General features: G+C 43.2%; 1 protein-coding gene across 1 annotated transcript in view; it reads right to left on the bottom strand.

Annotated features, from left to right (window-relative positions):
- The window catches only part of TARS1 (threonyl-tRNA synthetase 1), a 201,354-nt gene that overhangs the window by 53,486 nt on the left and 121,773 nt on the right, over positions 1-26,095 (bottom strand). The window contains exons 12-15 of the mRNA XM_086960505.1: positions 25,060-25,222; positions 17,500-17,637; positions 16,515-16,592; positions 1,016-1,116 (exon numbers count right to left, since the gene is read on the bottom strand). Of these exons, the coding sequence (XP_086816631.1) occupies positions 1,016-1,116; positions 16,515-16,592; positions 17,500-17,637; positions 25,060-25,222 (480 nt within the window). The remainder of the gene's footprint in view (positions 1-1,015; positions 1,117-16,514; positions 16,593-17,499; positions 17,638-25,059; positions 25,223-26,095) is intronic.

Genomic DNA, 26,095 nt, shown 5'->3' with positions numbered 1-26,095 from the left:
CTGTGATGTCTGAAGGGAGCAGTATCTGACTTTCTGAGGGTCTTTGAAGTCTTTGGAGGTGTCTATGGCAATCTTGTGGAGTCTACTGGAAGTGAAAGGACCAGACAGACCACCCACCTCATATTTATAAATGACTGCCAAGCAGGCGGTTATTTATAAAGTGTTGGCTGGTACTGCCGTCATGGCGGTTCCTGTCAATGCATCTTGCTGTTTGATGCAGGGCTGTGTCAGCATGCTGCTACCCTACACCCAAAAGTATTCTGTTTTTATTTAAAAAAAAGAAAATCCTGTTTTGGGATTTTCTTTTTGAAAATTAAAAAATTATGCTCCCTCGCCATGGAAGTCAGCTTCCATTGCAGAGGCAGCATTATTTGGTTTTTACTGTCCTCCGCTGCCAGGATTTGCCTGATAGTACAAATATTACTACATGTCTGCCCATACTGATTAGACAGATGGACATGTAGCCATTTGTTCAACAGCCCTAACTCCGTAAGGAAGGTTTGGCTATGGCAGTGACGGGGTAGTCGTTGCCAAAGTCAAACTTAAGGTCGCCCACATTTAAATCAGGCAGGCAGACCTTCCTGGTGGTGATATGTATACTCCATCGTGATGATGTATACACATCGCCAACATAACAAGTTTTCAACACGTTTCAAGTCTTATAAAGCTTTCCTACTATGGGAGACAGAGCGAGACAGAGACAGAGACACACAGAGAGAGAGAGAGAGAGAGAAAGAGAGAGAGAGAGAGAGAGAGAGAGAGAGAGAGAGAGAGAGAGAGAGAGAGAAAGAGAGAAAGAGAGAGAGAGAGAGAGAGAGAGAGAGAGAGAGAGAGAGAGAGAAGAGAGAGAGAGAGAGAGAGAATGTCTGTGTGTGTGTGTGTGTGTCTGTGTTTTAGAAAACAATTTACTAAATGTAAACAAATACAAGAAGCACAGGAATCGCAAATAAAGTTTAGGCATAATTGTGATCTTTTTCTGAACTGAATCTTTTGCAAACATCAGAAGCTTTCTTACCTGACATAAGTAAGATTGAACCGGATTGGAAGCTGAAAATCTAGTTGAATTGTGGCACACTGGTGGTACCGGCCAATTGCGTCCTTAATCTGAATGTCAATCTGAAAAGTACAGCAGGAGAAATAGAATCATCACAAGCAATTGAACAGAAAGAAACCCTGAAATGTCTAAGATAGCCTCAGTAAATGTACCTTACTACCCTGCAGTCAGGATAACAGGAGACAATGGGCGGAAAAAGGAAAATGGGCAATAGTTGGAGGCTGAACATGAGATAATTGAAGGCTAATCCTCTGGAGGAAACTGAGCAGAAGTTTCGACAGCTTACTTAATACCAGGGAATGCTCACATCCGTCGTGTGGGATTCTCACCAAGTCTTAATTACAAGCCCTGCATCAGCTTGCCAAACATAGAAGGAGCCACCATCCTGAGTGACTTTTTCCTCAAATACAGGCAACCCCATTTCAAACTCTTGCAAAAGAGTGTGGGTTGCTTAAATGCCTAAGATGAAGAAGTCAAACAGTTATCCAACATAAAATAAAAAGTGGCGAAATCGGGTTTATCTATGTGTGATATGAGTGAGACCTGCTTGTAAGTGGATGCATACCCAAAATGAAAGTCATCTATACAACTTTCACACTGCCTTCACATGTGCAATGATCATACGTGATAGAGAATGTGTACAACACATCGGTCCTTAGTCACTGCTTCTGCTACTAAACAAGTATTTGAAATAATCCTTAATGAAAAGGAAAAATGGAAATAAAAGAAAGAGAAAGCAACTGTAAAATGTCAATAACATAATAAAATGTGTCAACAAAAGGGTCATTTCCAAGAATATATATCACTTGTAGAAGCAAACAAAGTAACATCACATGTGATCACCACAACTGTACAATTAATTTACTCACAACAGAATAAAACATGTGCCTGTCACTGTTGTGTAGGCAAGATCCCAATAGCTTCAACCGTTGTAGGTGTGCCTAACATCGTTGCAGTTGAAACGAAGGAAGAGGAATTCCTAACATTAACTAATGCATTAGCCCTTTCACCCCACCCCAACCCCTCCGACAAACAACACCGGTCAGCTAACTAGTAGGGTAAATGTATTACGTTCACCTCTACCAGTCTCACCACTTAGATGGGACTTTGCATGGGGATGCCTCACTCCTTGGATGGCCATGTCAGGGGAGGCCACGGAGATGTTTCACGCGATTCATTCCCTGCCTCACAGGTCTATTGGGCGTCCGGCGATGTGGAGGCTACAGGTATGTCAGTTTGTTAATCAGCCATGATGGCGTCCGAGTTACTAGCTATAGGGTGCTTACGAAGTCCCAAAGCGTCTTCCCTATGTAGTGCAACGCTATCTGCCTGCACCCAGGTAGTGAGCGATTGTGTCCAGAACTTGAGGCGCATGGGATCAGGTGATTTCCATTGATGACTGGTTAACTTTTTGGCCATAGCAGGCCCCAGTCAATAAACTGGGATGTGACCTTGTGTTTCTTGCTCCTTTGGTATAGGCTTTGCACGCATACTCCCCATGTGTTCAAAAGAGCACTATCAGTGGAATGTACAAGGCAGCTCATTACTCCACTAAAGTAGCACTGCAGCCGGGGACACGCCCAGAGCATATGCACTATTTTAGTATCTACTAGCGCGCAGTAGGGCCAGGCAGCATCAGCACAATGAAAATACCAGTTTATATTTGCGAGGTGAGGTAGTCCTGTGCAGAATGTACAACTGAAGCAATCTAAATTTGGTGTTGTGTGGTATCTAAGCGGGACTCTCTAACAAAGAGGACCATTCCCTATCCGTGAAGGGTCGGTTGAGATTTGTTTACCACCGTCCGCATAGAGAAGCAAGCATTGGTGCAGAGTGGAAGCGCAGCGACCCAGCCAACCAGACCACTAAATATCTGCCTTGACCGAGAATGTGAATGTACTGCTAAGTGAGGTGTGTGGGGGGGCTCGCTAGTCTTATCGCCCCATCTGCTCCCCAGGACCCCTACCAAGGATGTGTGTAGGAGAAATTGTCCCTGAAGAAGTCTATCCTCTTCCACCAGTGACTAACAAGGCAGGAGTGCACCCTCTCTATAAAGGTCCCCCACCGAGTGAACTCCCGCAGCAGTCCAGGCAGACAGTTCCGCCGTGGTAGGTATGTGTTGGCTGTGTGGCGTCCCCAACAGTGTTCGAGCTGGCGCATAGGGGACAGACTGCCTCATGAGGTAGAGGCTGCTTTTAAAACAGCGATGTGCAACCAGTATGAGCGTGGGTTTGGGCAGTAATGGACAGGCACAGCAGTGAAATCGTTGGCAGATATTTGTTAGGCTCCAGGCCGGTTGTAGTTTGGCGGTTAAGTGCAAATTGGCAAGCCATCTCCCAGCCTATCGGAGCTGGGACGCCAAATAGTATTGACAAAGTTAGGCACTGCTAGTCCCCAAGGTCTGTCAGCTGATAAAGCTTGGCGAGCGCCACCTGGTTTCTGGAGGTGTTCCATATGAAGTTCCTGATCACACCTTCAAATGACCAGAAAAAGGAGGCACGGATTTACAGGGGTAGGTTAACGAAATACAGGAGACGGGGAGCAGAACTACCTTTAGCAAAGCCACTATGGCAGCCACCGAAAGGGGAAGTGTCTTCCAAAAGGTCATCTGAGCATCCAGCGAAGATACAGCATGTGTCAGGTTTCCATCAAACAAGTTAGTGGGCGAATGAAAGATTTGGATTCCCAAGTATGTGAATGTATGCAGCTACCTTGTAAGGGGGATTGTGATTAAGTAGATGTTCTGGTTATGTATAGTTGGGGATGAGAGAAAGTGGCCGGATTTAGCCCATTTGACTCTCGGGCCAGAGATATATCACCATCTATAGTTTTATATCAAGTTTTAAAGGGGATAGGTGTGCCTGTCACTGATTAGTACAACGTCCACCCAGGATACTTCACTCAACTTTCATCAACCAAAGTTGCACCAATGTGGTGTTCTTATACAGCTAAGAAGGTTAATCGAAACCTTCAGAATGGCCGTTCAGTGTGAAGCACATTCGTTTTGCCATTAAAAATAGGCCTTGTTTTCCAAACAAAGCAGCGAACCTCTTACAAGATGGCCGCAAGTACACCTATTTTATTTTCTACAGGCAATAGAACTTGTTTTAAACAATGAGCCTGCCCAAAAATGGCTGCCTGTAATATGTTCTCCTCAACCACGGAGACTTGTTTGATAGGAAATAGCTGTAATCTATTTCGGGTGTTACCAGCGCTGATCGCAGAAGCCCCAAGGACATGGTGTAACACGGCTGCACTAGGTCAGTTTCTCTAGTCCTTTCCACTCGCTAACCAACTATTTTGACAAATGGATCACTTTTCTTACTATGAGCCAGCATGAAACTCCACTGATTCTCCCAGCAATCAAAGTAAATTTCTCTTTCAACATGCAGAAGCCATTGGGGTATTAAAGGACAGAATGGACCCAGCTTGTGACCAGTGTAAAATGTGTATAAATAATCCATCAGAAGTCTGAAGAAGTAACTCATGTAAGAGCTTTAGTGCTAACACTCAACCTAACTTCTCTGCTCAGGCCAACTGCCATTCTCCAAAATACGGAGACCCAACATTTCACAAATGCTGGGCGTAAAACGAGGAGCACGAAAGAGATAAAATAATGTTATAAGACAACACACCATGTACCAACAGAAGTGCAAGAAAGATAGTCTTACTGCAGGGAGTGAATTATTGAGTTGCACCTCGAGCAACTCGCACAAAGAAGACAGCAAAAGTGGAGCACCAGCATGTTCATAAACTGGATTTCAAAATAGGCGTCCTCCGCATTGGCTTCTAAGGAGAAATAGTCCAACAGTCATAAAATTGTCAAACGAACTTTACAACCAGCCCAAAAAAAAATGATGCAGAAATCTACATCTTAGGGGCGTAGCTTGGCACAGTTCAAGATGGCCGCGACGTGAGGAGCTCCACGTCCGTTGCGGGAGTAAATCGGGCCGATTTCAACAACCGCAGGATGAACTGCAACTTGACTGTCACAATGAGATGTGAAAACCTCACAACTCTCTGCAGGTTTGTTTTTCTGAAAACAGGCATGACATTTTCTCCTCAAATAAGCACTATGAGTATAAAGCAATGTTTTTCTGGTCAGCTTTATAACTTTATTCATCGCTCACTTGCTAGTCATTGCTTTGAAGTGCATAAAATACAGAGTCTGCCTGTGTTTTCCTGTAATATCAACCCTGATAATTTTTTACTCCTTGGCTTATGGGAATAAACAGAGGATTGAGGCTGCTCCCACCTAATACAGTTAATTATTCCTACATCTTCTCCGTAGACACTGTCAATTAATTTCTTTGCTCGCAAAACATATGGAAGGCAGTAGTCAAGCATCAGCTTCATCATCCACTGCATCCTCTAGTGGAAATGTCACAACTAATCATAAAATGGCTTCCAAGCCAGGCTCAAGTACTACTCAAGCTACAAAATGAGAGACCCTCCGTCTCCCATCAAACATCCAACTTTATTTCAGTGGAGCTCTTGCTTGAGGAAATGAGAACTCTTAAACCATACATAGAGTTTGATCATTGGTATCTCGTGGATAAACGGGTCACTCATGTTGAGCAAAGTGTCAGTGACCTTGACGATACCATGCTGACTTTTCAAAATTTTAAATCTGAAGTGTCAGAACTGAGAAAGCATGCTGAGGACTTAGAAAATCAGAGTATAAGAAACAACCTCTGTATTTATGGTCTGGTGAAAGGCCCTGACTCCATTTAATTCCTTCAAACCTTTCTCCCTAAGATTTTTAGACCTTCCAGTAGCCCCATTAATGAACATGCAACGAGTACACAGATTGGGCCTCTCTACTAGTCATCCTTTGTCATCACAAAAGCCGAGAGGAGTTATTATCTTCATCATTGAGCTTCTTCAAATTATAAAGGCTGCTAAAGTCAAAGGATACATTTCACGGTCTGCATCAAAGTTGTTCTTTGCTGCACAGGCTTTTGCCAAAGCTACAGTGGATAGGAGGAAAAGATTCCTGGATAGGGGACCAGCTCTCCGTTCCTTGAACACAAGATTTGGACTTTTCCACCCATGTCTGTTTGAAGTACCTTATAAGACTATAACTAAGGCATATGAGGATCCCATGTTATTGTAGTGTTTTGTCGAGAATTGTAGAGAAGAGCTGGATACCTCAAACATTTCTGCAATTTGACTTTCACTGTTCATTGTGGTTACTTTGGGGATAACTCTTGTGATTACCTAGTTAGATGTTACCATTTATGAAATATATTCATGTCTCTCCTCCCTCACTGTGTGCATTGTTGCCTCAATGTAATTTTTTTATCCTCTCATTTCAGAGACTGTTTGGCATACGGTTTGAAGATGAAGTCATTATTGTTTTCCGGGGTCTGATTCTCCCCTTCTCTGTTGCGTCATCATCTTTATGTTGTTTCCGTACCCTTAACTATTTGTGTGTTTTGTAGGTATTTTTTTGTCATTTCAGACTACTTCACTAAGTCTTTATGCAACATAAGTAATGTTTTCTCTGTTTCTGCTCTTTTTCCCTTCCCTCTTTCTGATTTCTTTCTCCCTTTTTCATATTCTTTCTGATACATACATTTAATATTTTAATATATTATTTGCAGAGAACCCGTGGTATTTTACCTATGGTTACTTCAACCTTATTGTAAAATGTTATCACTATTGTACTTGTTTTACTTATATCCCAATAAAGGTTGGTTTTTTTTTTTACTTAAAAAAGAAATCTAGATCCTGTTAGAATCTGTCAGGATTCCCGTCTAAGTGCTGGCAACGGCAGACCTCCCTCAGTGCTTTGGAGACAGGCCTAGGATTGTCTGTGTCAGCGAGAAAAACTGTGTCTTCATCTATGTGTCATCCGCGCCAGTCAGCGGCGATATTGTCGGTGACTTCCTCAGCAACGTCCCAGGAACAGAGGACTCCAAGCCCCAGAACCCACTTTGTCAGCAGGACGGAAGATACAATGCTGAAAAAAACGATCAATTTTAAGCTACATCTACAACATCCCGTGCAAAATGAATTAATGTACGGTGCGATAAACAAGACTATGAGGAGAGTTTTTGTACTGTGGGAATCAACAAACACCAATTATTTGACAGGTCGTGGTCTGCAAAAGAAAGCATTTGACAGCAGTAAAGCCACGTGGTCACTGGGAGAACGGTCACCTCTTTAACCTGCAGCATCAAGAAATGTGTTCTCTTCAAGAGGGTTGTAACTAAATGCTCAAAACTGCACTCATGAAGCGAAAACAAAAAAAACTCGAAAGAACTAGACATCTAAAATGATGTTATTTAGTAGTACAAACAGAGAACAGTGCCCTCTTAAGCAATAGACATACAGTGCCACCTACTGTCTGGATTAGGCATAAGAAGGATATTTAACCAGAAGGCCATGCAACGAACGGCTTGCAAAAACGGAGCAAGCAGATAGAATCTGTTTCGGGAGGGAAGACGCTGAGAAAGACAAGCAGCAGTGTAAGCTGTGCACTAGCAGGTGGGTTGGCACTATACAGATACAATAGTGTTAGCTGTGCACTGGCAGGGGCATTGGCGTGATACAGATACAGCACTGTGGGCTACGCACTAGCAGGTGCACTGGCATGTTACAGATACAGCAGTGTAAGTTGAGCACTAGCAGCTGTATTGGAATGATACAGATACAGCATTTAAGGCTGCACTCTAGCAGGTGTGTTGGCATGTTACAGCTATAGCAGTGTAAGCTGCGCACTAGAAGGTGCTTTGGCACGATACAGATACAAAATAGTGTGTTAGCTGTGCACTGGCAGGTGTGTTGGCGGGATACAGATACAGCAGTGTATGCTGTGCACTAGCAGGTGTTTTGGCGTGATACAGATACAGCAGTGTATGCTGTGCACTAGCAGGTGTGTTGGCGTGATACAGATCAGATACAGCACTGTAAGCTGTGCACTAGCTGGTGTGCTGAAGTGATACAGATTTAGCAGTGTATGCTGTGCACTAGCAGGTGTGTTGGCGTGATACAGATACAGCAGTGTTATCTGAGCACTAGCAGGTGTGTTGGTGTGATACAGATATTGTAGTGTAAGCTGTCCACTAGCAGGTGTATTGGCATGATACAGCTATAGCACTTTAGCTGCGCACTAGCAGGTGTGTTGGCATGATACAGATACAGCAGTCTAAGCTGTGCACTAGCAGGTGTGCTGGCGTGATACAGATTTAGCAGTGTATGCTGTGCACTAGCAGGTGTGATACAAATATTGTAGTGTAAGCTGTGCACGAGCAGGTGTATTGGCACGATACAGCTATAGCAGTTAAGCTGCGCACTAGACGGTGTGTTGGCATGATACAGATAAATCGTGTTAGCTGTGCAGTAGCAGGTGTGTTGGCGGGATACAGCTCAGTGAACAGCCCCATCCAGGTCCAACACAAGACTTTTGCACGAAGCCCCCTTGGTAAACTGCTTCAAATACTTCTGTAGCTAGAATACCAAGATAGGTTGCTAGAAAAAGAGGATAAAAACACTCGCTCTGGGTGATATGTTTGTTTTCCCTAGCGTCAAGCTCCTTTTTATGGTCTCACTTGACGGATACAGGCAGGGCATGAGTTGGGGATTCACGCGGGTGGACGCCGTCCACCCACTTTTTTCACAGGGTTGACGCCGTCAACCCTGACATGAAGTTGGGCCAACTGAAAAAGATGCTGAATTTGTCTCAGTGTATTTTCCAAACACTGGGACACTTTCAGCAGTGCCTGCACATTGTTAACTGCTTTCGATCCGCAACAACATGCAGGCAGGGAGGGGAAGGGGCTCTCTTCTTTCGGACTCATGCTGGGCCTAACAAAGGCCGAATCTGAGAGGTCATCTGGCCTCATTTTGCTGAGTCACCTGGCTGGCAGCAGTCAGGAGCCTCACACCTGATGCAAATGCAGCAGAGGGGAAACAAAGGTTCTCACCTGGTTAGCACTTCACACATACTTAAGAGATACAGCTTTTCACTTTTTTCAGGCTCTGTTTAGGAGATATGCATGCACTGTAAGAAGTCAGATGTGTTGATCTTTCCAAGTATTTGCACAAAATAAATAGCATTTATATAGCGCCTACTACCCCATAGGAGGTGTTATAATAATTTAAATATCATTTTTTTTTCTTTTAAAGCACTATGGGTAGAGGAAGCTTTATGCTGACAAAATGCAACATTGGTTTATGTGAAGCTTACAAAAGTGTGAATCTTCTGCCTAAATCAGGAGGGTTTGCAAGTATACTGTAGTGATTGCATGTTCCTTTAAATGGAATTCTTTCTATGTATTGTGGAATGTTTTCTTACAAATGAATGTTCTAATGTGTGTACTGAAACTGGAGTTGGGATTCATTCTTTGGATGAACCTTCCTTCCAGCTGCATCTATTCTTCACCGCTCAGGAATAAATACTATTCATTTCATTTCTTGGAGTTCTCTTTATTTACATTGGATTACCACTACAATTTTGGCGACATGGATGGTTTTTGAAAGAAAAAGAACCAGATTTAAACGACAAAAGTGACTGCCTTTTGTTATATCTCGACTTTTGGAATTATAAATCGCTTTATCTGCTTGGAAATTTCATCTCTTCCTGTAAGTACTTTAAAAGAATTTTATTGTTCTGGAGTACGTTTCTGTTGCTTTGTGTTGCCGCTTATCTCCTACACGAGGAGTAGTTTGGAACTGAATGAAGCGTGAATCGTACTGGGTACTCATTTGGGAAGCGGCATGTGAAAGGAAATTATCATGTTTGGATGGCGATTTTTGTACTTTGTGAACTTCAAACAGTGAGGTTTCTACCTGCTGTTTACCTTTGAAATCATCGCTGTAACGGATCCCTGGCAATAGCGTCCTGCATTGAAACGTCTCTGACGTGGTTCTCGAGGAAGCTGTGCATCTCCATCTTAGAATCAGTGGACTACACCACGTCATCACGACGCGTTAGGACGCACGCCACCTAGCGTGATAGCATCATCACGCATCACGCCACCCAGCGTGATAGCATCATCACGCATCAGCCTATGTTTGACGGCCATTTTGAAAGTGTTGTTTCGGGTTTCCTTGGCAACCACTCGCGTTGTGGAAATATCGGAAGAGGCAATTTTCGGAAAGGAATTTTAGCGGTACTTTTATATATATTGCACGAAGTTTAGCGGTGTAACTCACAAGGATTTTCTACTATTCTTGGATTTTAATGCAGCTGGAAGTCTAGAACATTACTGGAGGACACCTTTTCACGAAGTGGTTATTTGACGATTTGGAGTTTCTATATCATCATATATTATTTCTTTTCACTAACCCAATTTATTTTGCAGGTTTTACTTAAAAGACTTTGTAACCTGGTGCATCACGATCTGCCATTATTCATGAAGTGGTTGCGATTTAATTCACGAAGTGGTCGTATTCAATATTCAACAAGTACAATATTTTACATGTTGTAAGACATCATTCACGAAGTGGTTGCATTCAATTTTTCAACGAGTACAATAACTAAAACTGTTGTTTTTGGCATTTCTTTACACGAAGACATCATTCACAAAGTGGTTCATTCAATATTCAGCTGTTGGTTCACGAAGACATTGTTCATGAAGTGGTTGTTTCAAATAACTAACTAGTTATTGTGTTAGGTATTTCTTTTTCACGAAGACATCATTCACGAGGGGGTCGCTTCCAATAACTAACCAATTTTTTTTGTTTCAGGTGTTTGTTCTCTTTAAAGCTTTCAATTATGCCACTGACAGTGAGCGCATCAAGAACAGTTGCAACCAGTGACAAAAATCTATTGAATTTACAAATCAATTCACCTAGAGAATTTTTGTCAGTTTGTGGAGAACCTGTTGTTTCCTGGGTGAATTGGTATGCATGTTTCTTAAATTACATTGCTAACTTAGAGGATGTCAACGGTACATTCTCTCCTGAAAAGAAAAAACGAATGCTGTTATATTCACTTGGTCCAGAGGGTTTGCGCATTCTTGAAGAAATGCATACACATGAAAGAACAGTAGGAGATTTGGATGTTTATAAAAAAGCATTATTAGATTTGCATGATTTCTTTTCTCCCTCAGTAGGTATTTCTGAATTTGTGAAGAAATTTATTTCAGTTTTGAAAAGGTTAGCGAGGAAATGTGAATCTGCTCAATTACACAATGATCTAATCCTTGACCTAGTAAGGTATACAAAAAACAAATCCTTGCAGGACAAGTTATGGGTTGAGGGTAATAAATGTCTTAAAGATATAATTGCCTTAGTCTGATCGTTGTGCTAAGGTTACGTCATCGCAGAGTAACAGGATGCCAAAAGAAACTGTGGGGAAGGTGGTAGAAGAGGTAACAGGGTATAAGAATTTTGAAACCAACAAGTTTGAGAAAGTGAAAACTGATTTCCATGTTAGAAGGACATTTGAGGGTATTGAGCAAAAGGAGTGTAGCAACTTAGTTTGTTTTGGATGTGGTAGTTATTCACATGCTGTTTTCTTTGAAAAATGCCCTGCTAGATCTACCAAGTGCTGGGAGTGCGGATTGGTGGGACACTTTTCGCGAGTGTGCCACAGGAAGAACAAGAAAGTCTTAAAAAAAAGTGATGCATGTCCAACATGAGGGTTATTTTTCTTCATCAAATTTGGACAATAATGTTGTTCAGGGAAATTTAGTACAGAGGAAAAAAGTTGTTTTAAATACCTCTAGAGACTCATCATTCAATCCTTTTTGTGATATTTCTTTGGGTGGAATTACAGTACAATTGGCAGCAGATTCAGGTTCACCGGCCACTGTAGTGCCACAAGAGATGTGGAATAGTCATTTTGTGGACAAAAAAGGATAGTGGTTAGAATCCAATGATGTTACTGCCGAAAGTTTTACAGGCGGAAAAATTGATATGCTAGGGTTTAGAACCCTCATGTTTCGTTTGAAAGGAAAGCATGCTATGGGAAAATTATATGTTGCAAATAATGGTCCACCGGTATTAGGGTGGAAGACCAAAAGTTTCTGGACATTAGCCACTGCAGTGTTTCAGAGGTTGATGTCGAACTTTTCTGAGGTTGTTGTCCTCCAAAGCAATATTCTGATTATGGGCAAGAATAAGATTCAGCAGAATACCGCTTTAAGGGAAGTTTTGTCCATTCTCAGAATATAATTTCTTGGTTGTAAAAGCAACAATTGTAAGCTTTCAGGAAAAAATTTAACTTTCTTAAGACGAATGACATGTGCACTCATTTAGGGCAGGAAATGTCTTTTAAGGTCAGACCACAGAACTTTACTTATAATACTAACTATGGAAGATTTATCCAGAGCATCAGGTAGAGTAGCCAGGATGTCTATATGACTCCAAGATTTTGTTTATAACGTACAGTTTGTTCCAAGCATGTCAGTAGGCATTCCTTACTGCTTAAAGAAATTGCCCTAGACCCGTGGTGTGTTTGCTGCAGTATTTGAAGATACTCTGTCTGTCAAAGCTTATGTGGAAAGAGGAATATAAAGAAGATGATATGTTGCGTTCAGTTTCTAGTAGATTTAATAAGGTAGGGTTATTCAGAGATGGTGTAAGAATGTTAAACTTGGTCCCAAATTTTAAGGTCATCCAGGAATCTCTTGGACCAAAAGACGTATTAAAAATGTATTGATGTGAGCATAGATAGACATGTTCATAATTGTTTTTAGTGTGAAACCTCGGACTAAACACAGAAAATGCTTAATTCACCGCCATCTTCGTTAGATTGTACTAGTTTGCCGTAGCAAAGTTTTGCTATGGATAGTATGGGACTCATGATTTAACTGGACGGTGTGAGTAGGTACATTGTAGTGATCGTGGACTTATTTTCAGGATGGCTTGAAGTGAAGGTCGTGAATAAGTTGGATACATTGCGTGTGATTAGTTTCCTAGAGAAGTGTTTTTTTTTTTAAAAAGAGGGTTTTCCGGCTTTCCGTTTGACGAACAATGGTGTCTAGTTTAAATCAGATTTGATGGTGAGTTTCGTAACTAGTACAGGTATTGAACAATAATTTACTGCTTTGCACTGTCCCAGAGGAAATTCTATTTTGAATGAGTGAATTGAATAGAGTTGCTCTAGCAGGGAACTTCTTTGTGAAAGAGTAAGATACTGCTAATTTAAAAAGAGTTTATGGGTGGTTAGAAGTTTTGTCTCATTTCAAAAAGGGGGATGGTGAGGACACAAACACAGTTTGGACACAACAGTTCTGATAGTTCTACACAAAATCCTATTTCTTTGGGGCTACACTGTGAGCAGGTTGATGAAGGTTTAGACTCCTTTATCGGTGAAGTGAGTCCTGACATTCTTGGACAGCAAGACTTACAGCATTTTGAGCTTTGTAGCCAGTGGATTGGGATGCTGACAAATTTCAGCAATCTATTTTGAAGTCACAAGATAGAAATAGGGAGGTAAATATCAGTGTTGGACACATGGTAGGTGTTAAATCTGCAAGGAAGGTTGGAAAGTTACACTCACAGTTTTCTGAACCCAAAACTGTTGTAAGGGTTATGAAGAATACGGTCCAATTGGATGTTGGTACGCTTCATCATATGAGTCGGATTGCGTTAGCAGGCAAGACTGGTTTAGAAGGGAATCTCTGTAGTGATTTGGAAAGGGATTATTGGTGGTTGGGTGTTTTTTTTCTCTCTCAGTTTGAAAAGGGAGATGGTGTTGTGGGTGAACATTCTGAAGCTCAGGATGGTTCACAGGTTCCTGTTGCTTTGGAGTCTCCAAGTGATGTGTTTACTGAAGGTTCGTTGTTTAACATTTGTTGTATTTATTGTTTTTATTATTTGTTTTTTTTTATTGAAGAAGGGGGATGTGTAGTGATTGCATGTTCCTTTAAATGGAATTCTTTCTATGTATTGTGGAATGTTTTCTTACAAATTAATGTTCTAATGTGTGTACTGAAACTGGAGTTGGGATTCATTCTTTGGATGAACCTTCCTTCCAGCTGCATCTATTCTTCACCGCTCAGGAATAAATACTATTCATTTCATTTCTTGGAGTTCTCTTTATTTACATTGGATTAGCACTACAATTACCTGCATACTCATGATAGACCAGCTAGACATATATGTGGAGGCTTAAGATCTGATGTCACTTCTTGTGATGCCCCTTCCTGTGATGTCAAGTGCTGTGATGTCACACGCCTCACGCGCTGCCATGTCACAAGCCGTGATGCCACTTGCATACTGATTAATTAGGTTAGTCCCCCCACTTCTTTTTTAGGACTCGTGCCCTGGATACAGGTTTAGCTGTCCGTCGGTGACAGCACTGCATACCATCCCAAATACAAAGAAACATGCGGTCGGAGCAGGGGGTTAGCCTCGTCTCGGCCTCAAAATGAAGACATTCCTTTTTCCGAGCTCCCTCGCCCCTACAGTCTGGGCCCTTCTCTTTCGGACGTCGGCGATTATTTATTATTATTATTATTATTTAAAATCTTATATAGCGCGCAGCTACCCTTGGGCATCCCGGCGCTTTCCAGACAACATCCGATGGTAATGGGGACAGAGTTGACGCATTATACAGGGAACAAAAAGGTTTTAAGACCTTTGCGGAAACGCAGTGTGCAGGGCTCAGCGCGAAGTTTTAGAGGAAGCGAGTTCCAAAGCTTTGCCGTATTAAATGAGAATCTTCTCCCGCCCGTGCGGGCCTTTTTAACTCTAGGAACAAGCAAGAGATGTTTCCTCTCTGATCGCAGCGTTCTGCTTGCTTTGTATGGAGTAACTAGGTTTTTTAAGATGAGGGGGCCTTTACCTGAGAGGATTTTATGGGCAGTACAAAGTGCCTTAAAAGTCACTCTCTCCCGCACAGGGAGCCAATGCAGCGCCTTCAATGCCGGTTTCGCTGATTGCGTCCTCGGAATGTCCATAAGCAGCCTTGCTGCTGCATTTTGGACCTGTTGAAGGGTCTTGAAGGTCGATTCAGGGGCGCCCAAAAAAATGGCGTTGCTATAATCGAGTCTAGATGTTATAAAACCCTGAATCAGCAACTTCCTCGATGTTAACGGTAGGAGAGGGAAGATTTTCCGAGCCGACCTAAGCAGGGCATAACACACTCCTGCTGTTTTCTTAGCTTGAGTGCGAAATGACAAGTCTGGTTCTAGCCAGACTCCAAGGCTCTTAATCGCTTCTTTGGGGCCGGGGGGTCACCCATGCATCCCGGCCAGCTGAGCGAAGGGAGAAGGGTAGTTTTACTCCCCAGCAGCAGTATTTCCGTCTTTGAGCCGTTTAACTTGAGGGAGGATTCTCCCATCCAAGTGTGAACATCCGCCAGGCAGGAGTTCAAGGTGTCCGGATTGTCGGCCAGATGGGATAAGGAAACCACTAGCTGCGTGTCGTCAGCGTAGCTGACGATTTTGATGTCATATGGGGATACTACGTCCTCCAGGGGGGCCATGTAAACATTGAATAATGTAGGGCTCAGCGAAGAGCCCTGTGGCACTCCACACTGGAGGGGAATTGATTTGGATCTCTCAGAGCCATCCCAAACCTGGTAAGTTCGATACATCGCTACCTGGACTCTCTTCTATAGTAGCACTGCATACAGCAGACAGGCCTCTAAATAGGGAGTATTAACGTATACAGTGTCACCAGCTCCCTTTCCTGCCCTGGTCCTATTCAACACCTACAGTCCCATCTAAGTGGCCCTCTGTGCAGCAAGGCTGAAGCAATGACGCACGAAACAGGCCGCCTCCGCACATGCGGCACTGGCGAATGACCCCAGAAGTGCAGACTGTCACCTACTCTTAGGAAAACTCCTGGATACTTCTTTTTTCCGCATCTTAATTCAATCACACGCTTGAATTCAGTCACCGACAACTGTCGCCTGGCGGTCTTTCAGTCTCCTTTCCTCAGACTGTTACCTTCGGTTATCTCCTCGATACCCCTGTCCCAATATCACCGCGTCACTTCCGCTAGGCTCTTTACTGTATTATATCCCCGCCGCGGCCCGTGCAGGTAGAGCGGGGGGCTGTGTGCCGGTGGGGGGAAAGGGGATTCTCCTCGATACCCCTGTCCCAATATCACCACGTCACTTCCGCTAGGCTCTTTACTGTATTATATCCCCGCCGCGGCCCGTGCAGGTAGAGCGGGGGGCTGTGTGCCGGTGGGGGCAAAGGGGATATCTACAGATTACAAAAAGTGGAAATTATTTATTTCATTATTAATTTTCCCTCGCGGGCGTCTCTCGATTGATATAGGGCGGTGAAAGGGGCTTGAAGGGTGAAGCTAATCTGAAATTTAAAAGGCCAATTCAAATGTTTATTTTGAGTGGTCTCAATGCCAGCGTAGACTGCTGTTCAGAGGCACGGCCTTTAGCTTGTAAGGAAAGGGGAGTCCAAGAGCGGCTAGATTATAATTTGAGGTTCAGATCTGCTTTTGAATGCGAGCACATAATTCCCTTGTGTGGCCAAGGCCCAGGACAAGAGCAATAGATAGAAGAGAAATAATGGATTGAATCTCGTTTACTAACCTTGGGTCCATAAAAGGCGCCATCACCAGGATTTAACTCCCACTTCTCACCAAATTCATTCAGGCTGTTTTCAAGTTGCTAAAAAAGTAAGATAGTTAAAGTCACATACAAGGCTGCTGTCAGCATACAGTAGGAGTATTCATTCAATGACCTTTGTCACCCTAGGTGGAATGCTGAGATTGGCTGCGCCAATCATAATGATTAGATGCTGGCACAAGCCACAACTCTCCGCCCACTTTCTAGGTTCACTGTCTGTGACGCAGTGGCAGAGAAAGCACCGATCAGAGTGGAGGCCCACCAACCTTTCAACTGGGTACACACTCTAGTTGCCCAACAGGCCTTAACCCTAGAAGTGATGTACAACAATAAAAAAGCAAGAGGCCAGTTTTAGTGTTGGGTGACAAGGTGATACTAATGTCCCCATCAATGTGGCCAGCAAAGCTAGAAGTCTTACTGCCCGCATGAAGTCAACAACAGCCGCTAAAGGTCATTCTTCTTGTTATATGCCCTCGCCTCTGACTGGGCGTATAATATTGAGTAATGGAGGGCTACTATTAGCAGCTAACACCCCCTCTTGTAGACGTTAACTGCTGCTGTATTATTTAAAAGCAGGCCTTCTACTTTATTCTTACTGCCTGGATTTGACAGATATACATTGTGAATTGCAATAATAAGAGACTGGTGCTGCAGCCCAGAACTCTACAGCAACGAAAGGAACATTTTCCACAATGGAATATTGTACATGCATTTTAAATGATGACATGGTACTGGCACACCACGCGGTTACCCAGTCTCGGCACCCGAAGGCAGGCAAACGGAGACTTTTCACAAGTGAATTACCATGTCCCCAGCTGAAGATGTGTACTTAGGACTTGGTACACATGGCAACACACACTACACCAAATGTCCCCAAAAAAGGGTATGCCACTTCCGCTGTGTCCTACAGGTATGTGGATTTTGTTTAGCACTAAATGGCTGCAGTTACCTTCTCTGCTCGATTCCACACATCAATGTCTCCCAGGAACTTTTCTGGACGAGTCGAGAGATTCAGCTTGAATGAAAATCCAAAGACATCGTAAACAGCACGTAGAAACTGCAAACAGCTCATGATCTCCTCCTCAATCTGTAAGAAAAATAACCCTGATGTTATAATTGTTAATCTTCTCTGGAAAAATCGTGGACGAGGATTACAAGACTAGCAAGGTTTACTTAAGCAGACATACAAATTCCCTCCAAACCATACAATTGTTTGCAGTTTCGGCCCAGATTCTGTACACTTAAATCATATTGCAGCTATCAATTGGCCTGTCCCAACAAATTGCTGAGCTAGCTGGGGGTTCAGTTAGAGCAGCATAACACGTAATGAAGATATCTACAATTAAAATGTAATACATGCCTTTATTAAGTTTAAATGTTCCTTCATTTTGTAATGGCAAACACCATTTCAGCATTATTAACTGTTGAAGATCTATCCGTTTCTCCAAGAACTTGACTAAAACCTTACTACAGTTTTAACAAAACCCTCATATTATCACCTAATATATCATTTTCTAATGGAGCAAAAAGGCCACAGGCCTTCATGAAATTTGACCAAATCAAATGAAATGCCTTTTAAACTAAAGGAAGCTATCAAGATACTACATAGCCCCATCCTAATCGAATGGACAATTTCCAAGAATGTGATCAATTACAAACAATGGTAATAAAGGAATATGCTACTTACCAGTATGCATCTGTTCTTGGCATAGAGGGCTGCAGAGTGGTACATTATGAATAGATCGCCATCTGGTGTTGGGCTCGGATGATTGCACTTGTTTTTCTCTTGGAGAAGTCTTTTGTCGTCACAAGACTGGTGACTCCTCCTTTGGGTGCTAGTGCGCATGGGCTCCATCCTTAGATTGTTTTGCCATAGTAGGGTTAGATGGAGTAGTATGATAGAATACAGATAGAAATGCTCATGTAAGTGTATCTAAATAAGATAGTGTTGGAACAGACACAGGTTTCCGGGGAGGCTGGGAGGGCATGTACCACTCTGCAGCCCTCTATGCCAAGAACAGATGCATACTGGTAAGTAGCATATTCCGTTCGAGGCATATGGGCTGCAGAGGGTACATTATGAATAGACTATACAGCAGTTCTCTCCCTAGCGGTGGTCACCAGTGTCTGTTGCAACAGTCTGAAATAAAGTCTTTAGTACAGCGTGTCCCACTCTAGCCTGCACATCTATACAGTAGTGTTTTGTGAAGGTATGCAGTGTAACCCAGGTAGCTGCTTTGCATATGTCATCTAGTGGAATGTTTCCTAAGAATGCCATAGATGCTCCTAGTTTACGTGTAGAGTGAGCTCTAGGAGGAACAGTTAATGTCCTCTTTGCTTTTAAGTAGCATATTTGTATACATTTTACAATCCACCTGGCAATGCCTGCTTTAGAGATAGGGTTGCCCTTATGTGAAGGAGAAAACGCTACAAATAGTTGTTTTGTCTTTCTGAAAGTTTGTGTTCTTTCTATGTAGTACAATATTGCCCTTCTGACATCTAATGTATGTAGGGCTCTTTCTGCTACCGTCTGTGGTTTTGGAAAGAAGACTGGTAGTTCCACTGGCTGATTGATGTGGAATGCTGAAATTACTTTAGGCAAGAATTTTGGGTTTGTTCTAAGAACCACTTTATTTTGGTGTAACTGCATAAATGGTTCTTGTATTGTAAATGCTTGCAATTCACTTCCTCTTCTGAGTGAAGTAATAGCTATAAGAAAGGCCACCTTCCATGTGAGGAATTGTATTTCACACCTATGCATAGGTTCGAAAGGTGGTCCCATTAGTCTGGTAAGTACTATGTTGAGATTCCAGACTGGGGCAGGCGGTAGTCTTGGTGGAATGACTCTTTTGAGGCATTCCATGAAAGCTTTTATTGCTGGTACTTTAAACAGGGAAAGATGTTGTCTGTTTTATAGGTACGCCGCTATAGCTGCAAGATGTACTCTAATAGAGGTGTTAGCAAGGTTACATTGCTGCAAGTGTAGTAAATAGCAAATAATCTGTTTAGTGGATGCGTCCAGAGGGTTGATGTTGTTACTGTTACAGTATACAGCAAACCTTTTCCACTTTGCTGCATAACATGCTCTGGTGGTAGGACGTCTTGCTTGCTTAATGATTTCCATACAGTCTGGAGGTAAATCTAAGTATCCAAATTCTATGACCTCAGGAGCCAGATCGCTAGGTTCAATTGTTTGGGATCTGGGTGCATTATTTCTCCATGGTTCTGTGTAAGGTGCATGGGTAATAATCTCAGCTTTTGATGTGGCACCTGTGAGAGTTGCAGTAGCGTGGTGAACCACGGCTGTCTTGCCCACGTGGGTGCTACTAGTATCATTGTCATTGAATGTTGTTGCAGTTTCCGAACCACTAATGGAATTAGCGGGAGAGGGGGAAAAGCGTAAGCAAATTTGTTGGACCAATTTATCCATAGCGCATTGCCCTGGGACAGGTGGTGCGGGTACCTGGATGCGAAGTTTTGGCATTTTGCGTTCTGATGAGTGGCAAAGATGTCTATCTCTGGTTGTCCCCATCTTTGGAAGAATGGCTGCAATATTTGGTTGTGCAGTTCCCATTCGTGTATTTGTTCTGACTCTCTGCTTAGGTTGTCTACTATCTGATTTTGAACTCCTGGTAGGTGTTCGGCTAACAGATAGATCTTCTGAGGAATGGCCCATCTCCAAATGTCCTGTGCTAGTCTGGATAGTTGGAGAGAGTGTGTCCCCCCCTGTTTTTGAATATAATACATTGCAGTCATGTTGTCTGTTCTGATCAGGACTGCTTTGTTGAGGATTTGCATTTGGAAAGCTTTTAATGCTAGAAACACCGCTAGTAGTTCCAGATAATTGATGTGCAGTCTTTTTTGCTGTACAGTCCATTTTCCCTGTATGTATATTTCTCCATATGCGCTCCCCATCTGGTGAGCGATGCTTCCGCTGTTAGTATCACTTGTGGAATCGGTTCTAGGAACGACCGTCCCTTGGAAATGTTTGTTGTGTTCCACCACTTCAGAGAGCGATGTGTGCGGTCGTCTACCAACACCAGATCTGTAATCTGACCTTGAGCCTGATTCCACTGTGTCGCTAGACACTCCTGTAGTGGACGCATTTGTAGTCTGGCATATGGTATAAGCAGTATGCAGGAAGACATCATCCCTAACAGCTGCATGAACACTCGAGCTGTTAGTGAGTGGTGTGGTTGAAATTTTTGGATCAACGTGATCATTGTTTGGATCCTGATTGGATTGGGGTATACTTTGGCTTTTTCTGTGTCTATAGTAGTCCCTAGGTATTGCTGAATCTTGATTGGTTGTAGGTGGGATTTTGTGTAGTTCACCGTAAACCCTAGCTGGTGCAGCAATTGAATGGTCTTTTGTGTGTTTTGAAGACATTCTTCCCGTGACTTGGCTTTTATTAGCCAATCGTCCAAGTAAGGGAAGACCTGTATTTCTTGTCTTCTTAGGTGTGCTGCAACTACTGCTAGGCATTTTGTGAACACCCTTGGTGCTGTTGTGACCCCAAACGGAAGGACTTTGAACTGATAATGCTGTCCTTCTACTACAAACCTGAGGTATTTTCTGTGGGCTTTGTGAATTGGGATGTGAAAGTAAGCGTCTTTTAGATCCAGTGTAGAAAGAAAGTCCCCTTTCTTCAGTAAAGAAAGTACTTGTTGGAGTGTGACCATGTGGAAATGTTCCGAGTTTATGTATGCATTGAGAGGCTTGAGGTCTAAGATTGGTCTTAGAGACCCGTCTTTTTTGGGGATTAGGAAGTATAGAGAGTATACTCATGTCCCTTGCTGATGTTTTGGAACCTTCTCTATAGCATGCTTTTGTAGCAGTGATAGTACTTCTTGTTTTAACAATGTTAGATGATCTTGACTCATTGGACGCTGTCTGAGGGGGATGTTTGGTGGGGTAGCTGTGAGTTCCAGGCAATAACCATGTTGGATAATCTGTCTCACCCACCTGTCTGATGTGATGTTTTCCCAGACAGGTAGGAACTGTGATAAACGTCCCCCGACCGGTGTTATATGGTCTGGGGGGAGTTGTATTAAGTCACTGTTTTGGGGTTGGGGAGTTGCGGTTGTTATTATTTCCGCGACCTCTACCCTTGTTGTTGTTACTTCTGTAACTGCCTCTTGAATTACCTCTGGGTGATGTTGGTGTAAAAGAGGTAGATTGTTGGCTTGTGCCTGTATTTTTTGACCCCCCTCTATAGGTGGACCTACGAAAGGAACCCCTTTGAGTTGGCTGTTGTAATGCTCCCATTGATTTAGCCGTTTCTGTGTCTTTTTTCATCTTTTCTAAAGTCTCATCGGTACCTGAGCCGAAAAGTGTTTTTTGGTCAAAAGGTTGGTTCAATAAAGATGTTTGTACTTCTTGTTTGAACCCTGAGACCCTAAGCCATGCATGTCTTCTTAACATGATACTGGTGTTGATGGATCTTGCTGCAGTGTCTGCTGCGTCTAATGCGCACTTAATGGAAGTGTTAGTTATTATCTTCCCTTCCTGTATAAGCTGGTCTGCCCTTTTTTGATGTTCCTTAGGGAGATGTGTGATGAGTTTTTCTAACTCATCATAATGCGCTCTATCATAGCATGCCAGTAGCGCTTGTGTATTAGCTATGCGCCAGCTGTTTGCTGCTTGGGATGCTACCCTTTTGCCTAATGCATCTATTAGCTTGGACTCCTTATCAGGAGGAGGAGCTTCTCCTGTAGATAATGAATTTGCTCTTTTACGAGCGTTTGTAACTACAAGCGAGTCCAGAGGTACTGGTCCTTTGATAAATATTGGGTCCTTTGGGGCTGCCTTATATTTTTTATCAATTCTTGGGTTTATTACCCTAGCCCTCACAGGGTCTTTGAATATGTCTGCTGTGTGATTGAGAAGTCCCTTTAGCATAGGTAGTGTGCCTGATGTTCTTTGTGCAGCAGGTAGCGTTTCTAAAAGGAAATCCTCTATTTGAGGTTCTGTATGTAAATCTACCTTATGGTATTTAGCTGCCCTATTAATCAACCGCACAAAACCTGTATTATAATCAGGTGGTGAAGGTTTTGAGGGGTATAATTCTGGGTCATTATCATCGTCTGACCCTACATCATAATTTTCCAATGGGTTTTCCTCATCTGGGATAGTGTCATCATCTCCATGAGGTTCTCCCTCCCTCTGCATCACTGTCTACATCTGTTTGAGGTGTAGATGGTCTTGGTGTAGAAGGTGGAGGAATAGCTAGCCTATTGTGAGGAATAGGAGAAGAGGGTGTGTCTCTAGGATGAGGAGAAAGGGGAGGAGTTTTATTTGTCCCCATTGTTCTCTTTTTAGGAGGAAGAGCTTTGTCATCTAGTTCATTCTTCCTCTTTTTCTGTGATTTTGTCACCACTTTGCCAGTTTGCGGATCGATAAACAAAGTCTTTTGTTTTGGATCTGTCTGCTGCTCCTGTGTCAGTACCGAAGTTTTTGGTTCCGAAAGGTGCCTTTGCTTCTGACCGTCAATGTTCTGTGTTTTTGGCACCGAGAATTTGCTCGATTCCGATTTTTTCGGTGTCGAGTAAGTCTTCGACGTCGAAGCATGTTTCGGTTTCGACATGGAATGTTTCGATGCCAAGCTTTCCTTTGTATGGAGCTTCGGTGTCGATGTCGACCGTTTCTCGGATCCGACATGGTGGGAGGCCGAGAGTTTCGGTTTCTGTTTCAGTTTCGTTGCCGGGCCCGAAGGCGGGGCGTCGGAAACTTTCTTCGGTGGTCTGACCGGGCTCGAAGGCGGGGTCGGTACCACACGGGGTCGTTTTTTTGGTAAGGGGACGTCGTCACTCACGGTTTGTTGAACGTCGATTTCCTCGACATCAGACTCGTCCCCTTCCGACCCCGACTCGTCTTCATGTTCCTCTTCTTCGAGGTGCTGGTCTTCGAACAGCTCCGGGATTGCCTCCGACAGCATTCTTGAAACCTCTTGTTTTCGGGCTCGACGGTTTCTAATCGTCGACTTGGATGAGAATGCTGCGCAGGCTTCGCAGTCCCTGGATTCGTGTTCAGGCGATATACAGATATGCACACCTCGTGTAGGTCCTTGTGTGGGAACTTAGCACCACACGTTGGACATCTCTTAAATGGAGTCCTTTCCATGGACTCCGGGGGCTGGACTACGTCGAGAAAGGCCTTCCGGTCTCGTTGACGTAGAAGAAAATGTTTATTGTTGGAGTGAATGGAAATGAAATCGCGTTCGATAACAATACCGTCGAATTGGAAAGGGAATACGCGCCGAAATATCACTTTTTCTCAAAGTCGATCCGAAGCGCTTCGATCCTCATCCGAACCCGATGGCGGAAAAAAACAATCTAAGGATGGAGCCGATGCCCATGCGCACTAGCATCCAAAGGAGGAGTCACCAGTCTTGTGACGACAAAAGACTTCTCCAAGAGAAAAACAAGTGCAATCATCCGAGCCCAACACCAGATGGCGATCTATTCATAATGTACCATCTGCAGCCCATATGCCTCGAACTGTAATTTATTACCATTTTATTTTTTGGTAGCCAACCTGTCCCAAAATGAGTGTCACAACGGGACAGGGCCATTGCTGCTAAGTGGAAGCAGGGAGCTGTGTGATCAAGTTTAAAATGTGCACGTCTCTTTGTCCGGCAGTCCTGCGACGGCCAGCGAGACATGCACATTTTAAACCTCTCTTACCAAGCGAAGACATATGGGTTAGAGAAAGCAAAAGCCTCCAGTGATCTTGTGAGGCTGATCGCGGCCGCCCCCATCGCTCCTAGTGCTGTTCTCAGGATGTAAGCAGCACCAGGATTGGCTTGGGGGTTTGGAGCCAGCCTGCCTCGAGGGGAAAAGACCATTGAGGAGGATGTTCCGCTCGCAGGTAAGTCCACCTTATCACCCTCAGGTCCTTGTCCGCTGCCACTGGGGTTATATACATATAAAAGGATTACTGGCATCCTAACATCTCGAGAGTCTGTCAAACAGAACCTGTGTACATTAGCCTCATGATATAACCGTTTCTCACAAACTATATACTTCTGGAACTAAAGCCAATACAACACCACTCAAACCACCAGCAAAAAGCTACGAAAGAATGGCGTGAGCCAAGCACCTGAATAGTGAACGGCACCGACAGTAAACGCTGTGATCAATGCACCAAACGAGGAGAAAAGAAGACAGTTAGGAAGATGTTTGGAGGGGGTATTTGGGAAGCAGGCTGTGAATAGCGCGACGTGCAAGTCCCCAGACCTGAACTTTCTAAAATGTTCCACAATAATTTCAAGTAAACTGTTCTAGCTCAAAGATCTTCCATAAGCTTGGAATGCATTCTATTGAATGGTTACGTTTTGTACATGCATGTAAAACAAAGAATACCCACCAAAGGTAAGTGAAATTGCTTTAGGTATAGAGGAAAAACATAAGATCCAGTCATGGACTTGTGTACGTTTGTACACAACAGAGAGGTGTGTTACAGATATGCAATGACTATAATCCTGTATGCATGTGCTTCCAAGGTATACCTGTTCCATGGTGCAGAATATGTGCGCGTCATCCTGCTGGAAGCGCCGTACTCTGGTGAGTCCTGTTAGTGCCCCTGATAACTCATTTCGGTGAAGTACTCCAAAATCTGCCAGCCGCAAAGGCAGCTCGCGCCATGATCTTGGTCGATGGTCAAACATAAGACTGAACAAAAGGAAAAGCAACAAGAAGTTCAAAACTCAACTGTAATATTGCGATTTTAGTAGAAGAGCAGAAACAAAATGCATTTTTATATCGAATAACATTCATACCGAATTACTTTCCAAGAACAAGTATTTAATTTTTGAAAGCTTGTATAACTTAGCAACAACCATCATTCGCAATCAAAGAAAATATGGTTGCGACATTACAATTTCACATTTAAAAACTTTCAACGCGGTTCCAGACAAGTCATACTTTGTCTGGGCTTAGCATTCTGTGATAGAAATGTAGACTTTACGCCGATAAAGTAAGTGAGCACAAAGACAAAATAATTTCTTTGGGTCTGTACCCCAATATTGACTTTAAAACAAAAGCAGTGAACTTGTGCACACCTACAATTTCTCCATCAAATCATCAATTATAGCAACTTTTCAGCAATTTTTTTTACTGCAACCCACAGGCACCTCAATACTGAGCAGCAGGCATCAGCACTCCGAATAAATAAACTTCAAAGAGTAGGGAGAAAAATAGCAAAGTAAAAACAGTAATAAAGAGCATGTGGGTGGGTACGTGGGGCAAACAAGATTTAGTTCCTCACAAAAACTGGTAGCAAATCAAACAAACAAATTACATACCTTCAGTAATGCTCTTTCTGGTGGATACCCTAGCGGAGGATTCCTCACCTTAGAAAACTCAAGGCGCCAGACTGGATCTAGAAACGTTTCCCCAGCAATGCTCCTGCACACCAGAAGATGGCACTGTGCAACTCCGTGCTGGCTCCACAGTGCTCTCGAAGTGACGAAGCAGAGCCGCATATAAGCATAGACCCTGCATGCAGACGCAAGTTTGTCTTTCCCCCTCCTGCGCTCTCAGACG

The sequence above is a fragment of the Lissotriton vulgaris genome, chromosome 3_1, assembly GCF_964263255.1.
Source record: "Lissotriton vulgaris chromosome 3_1, aLisVul1.2, whole genome shotgun sequence".
Taxonomy (NCBI): Eukaryota; Metazoa; Chordata; class Amphibia; order Caudata; family Salamandridae; genus Lissotriton; species Lissotriton vulgaris.
This window is presented reverse-complemented; position numbering and strand designations above follow the sequence as displayed.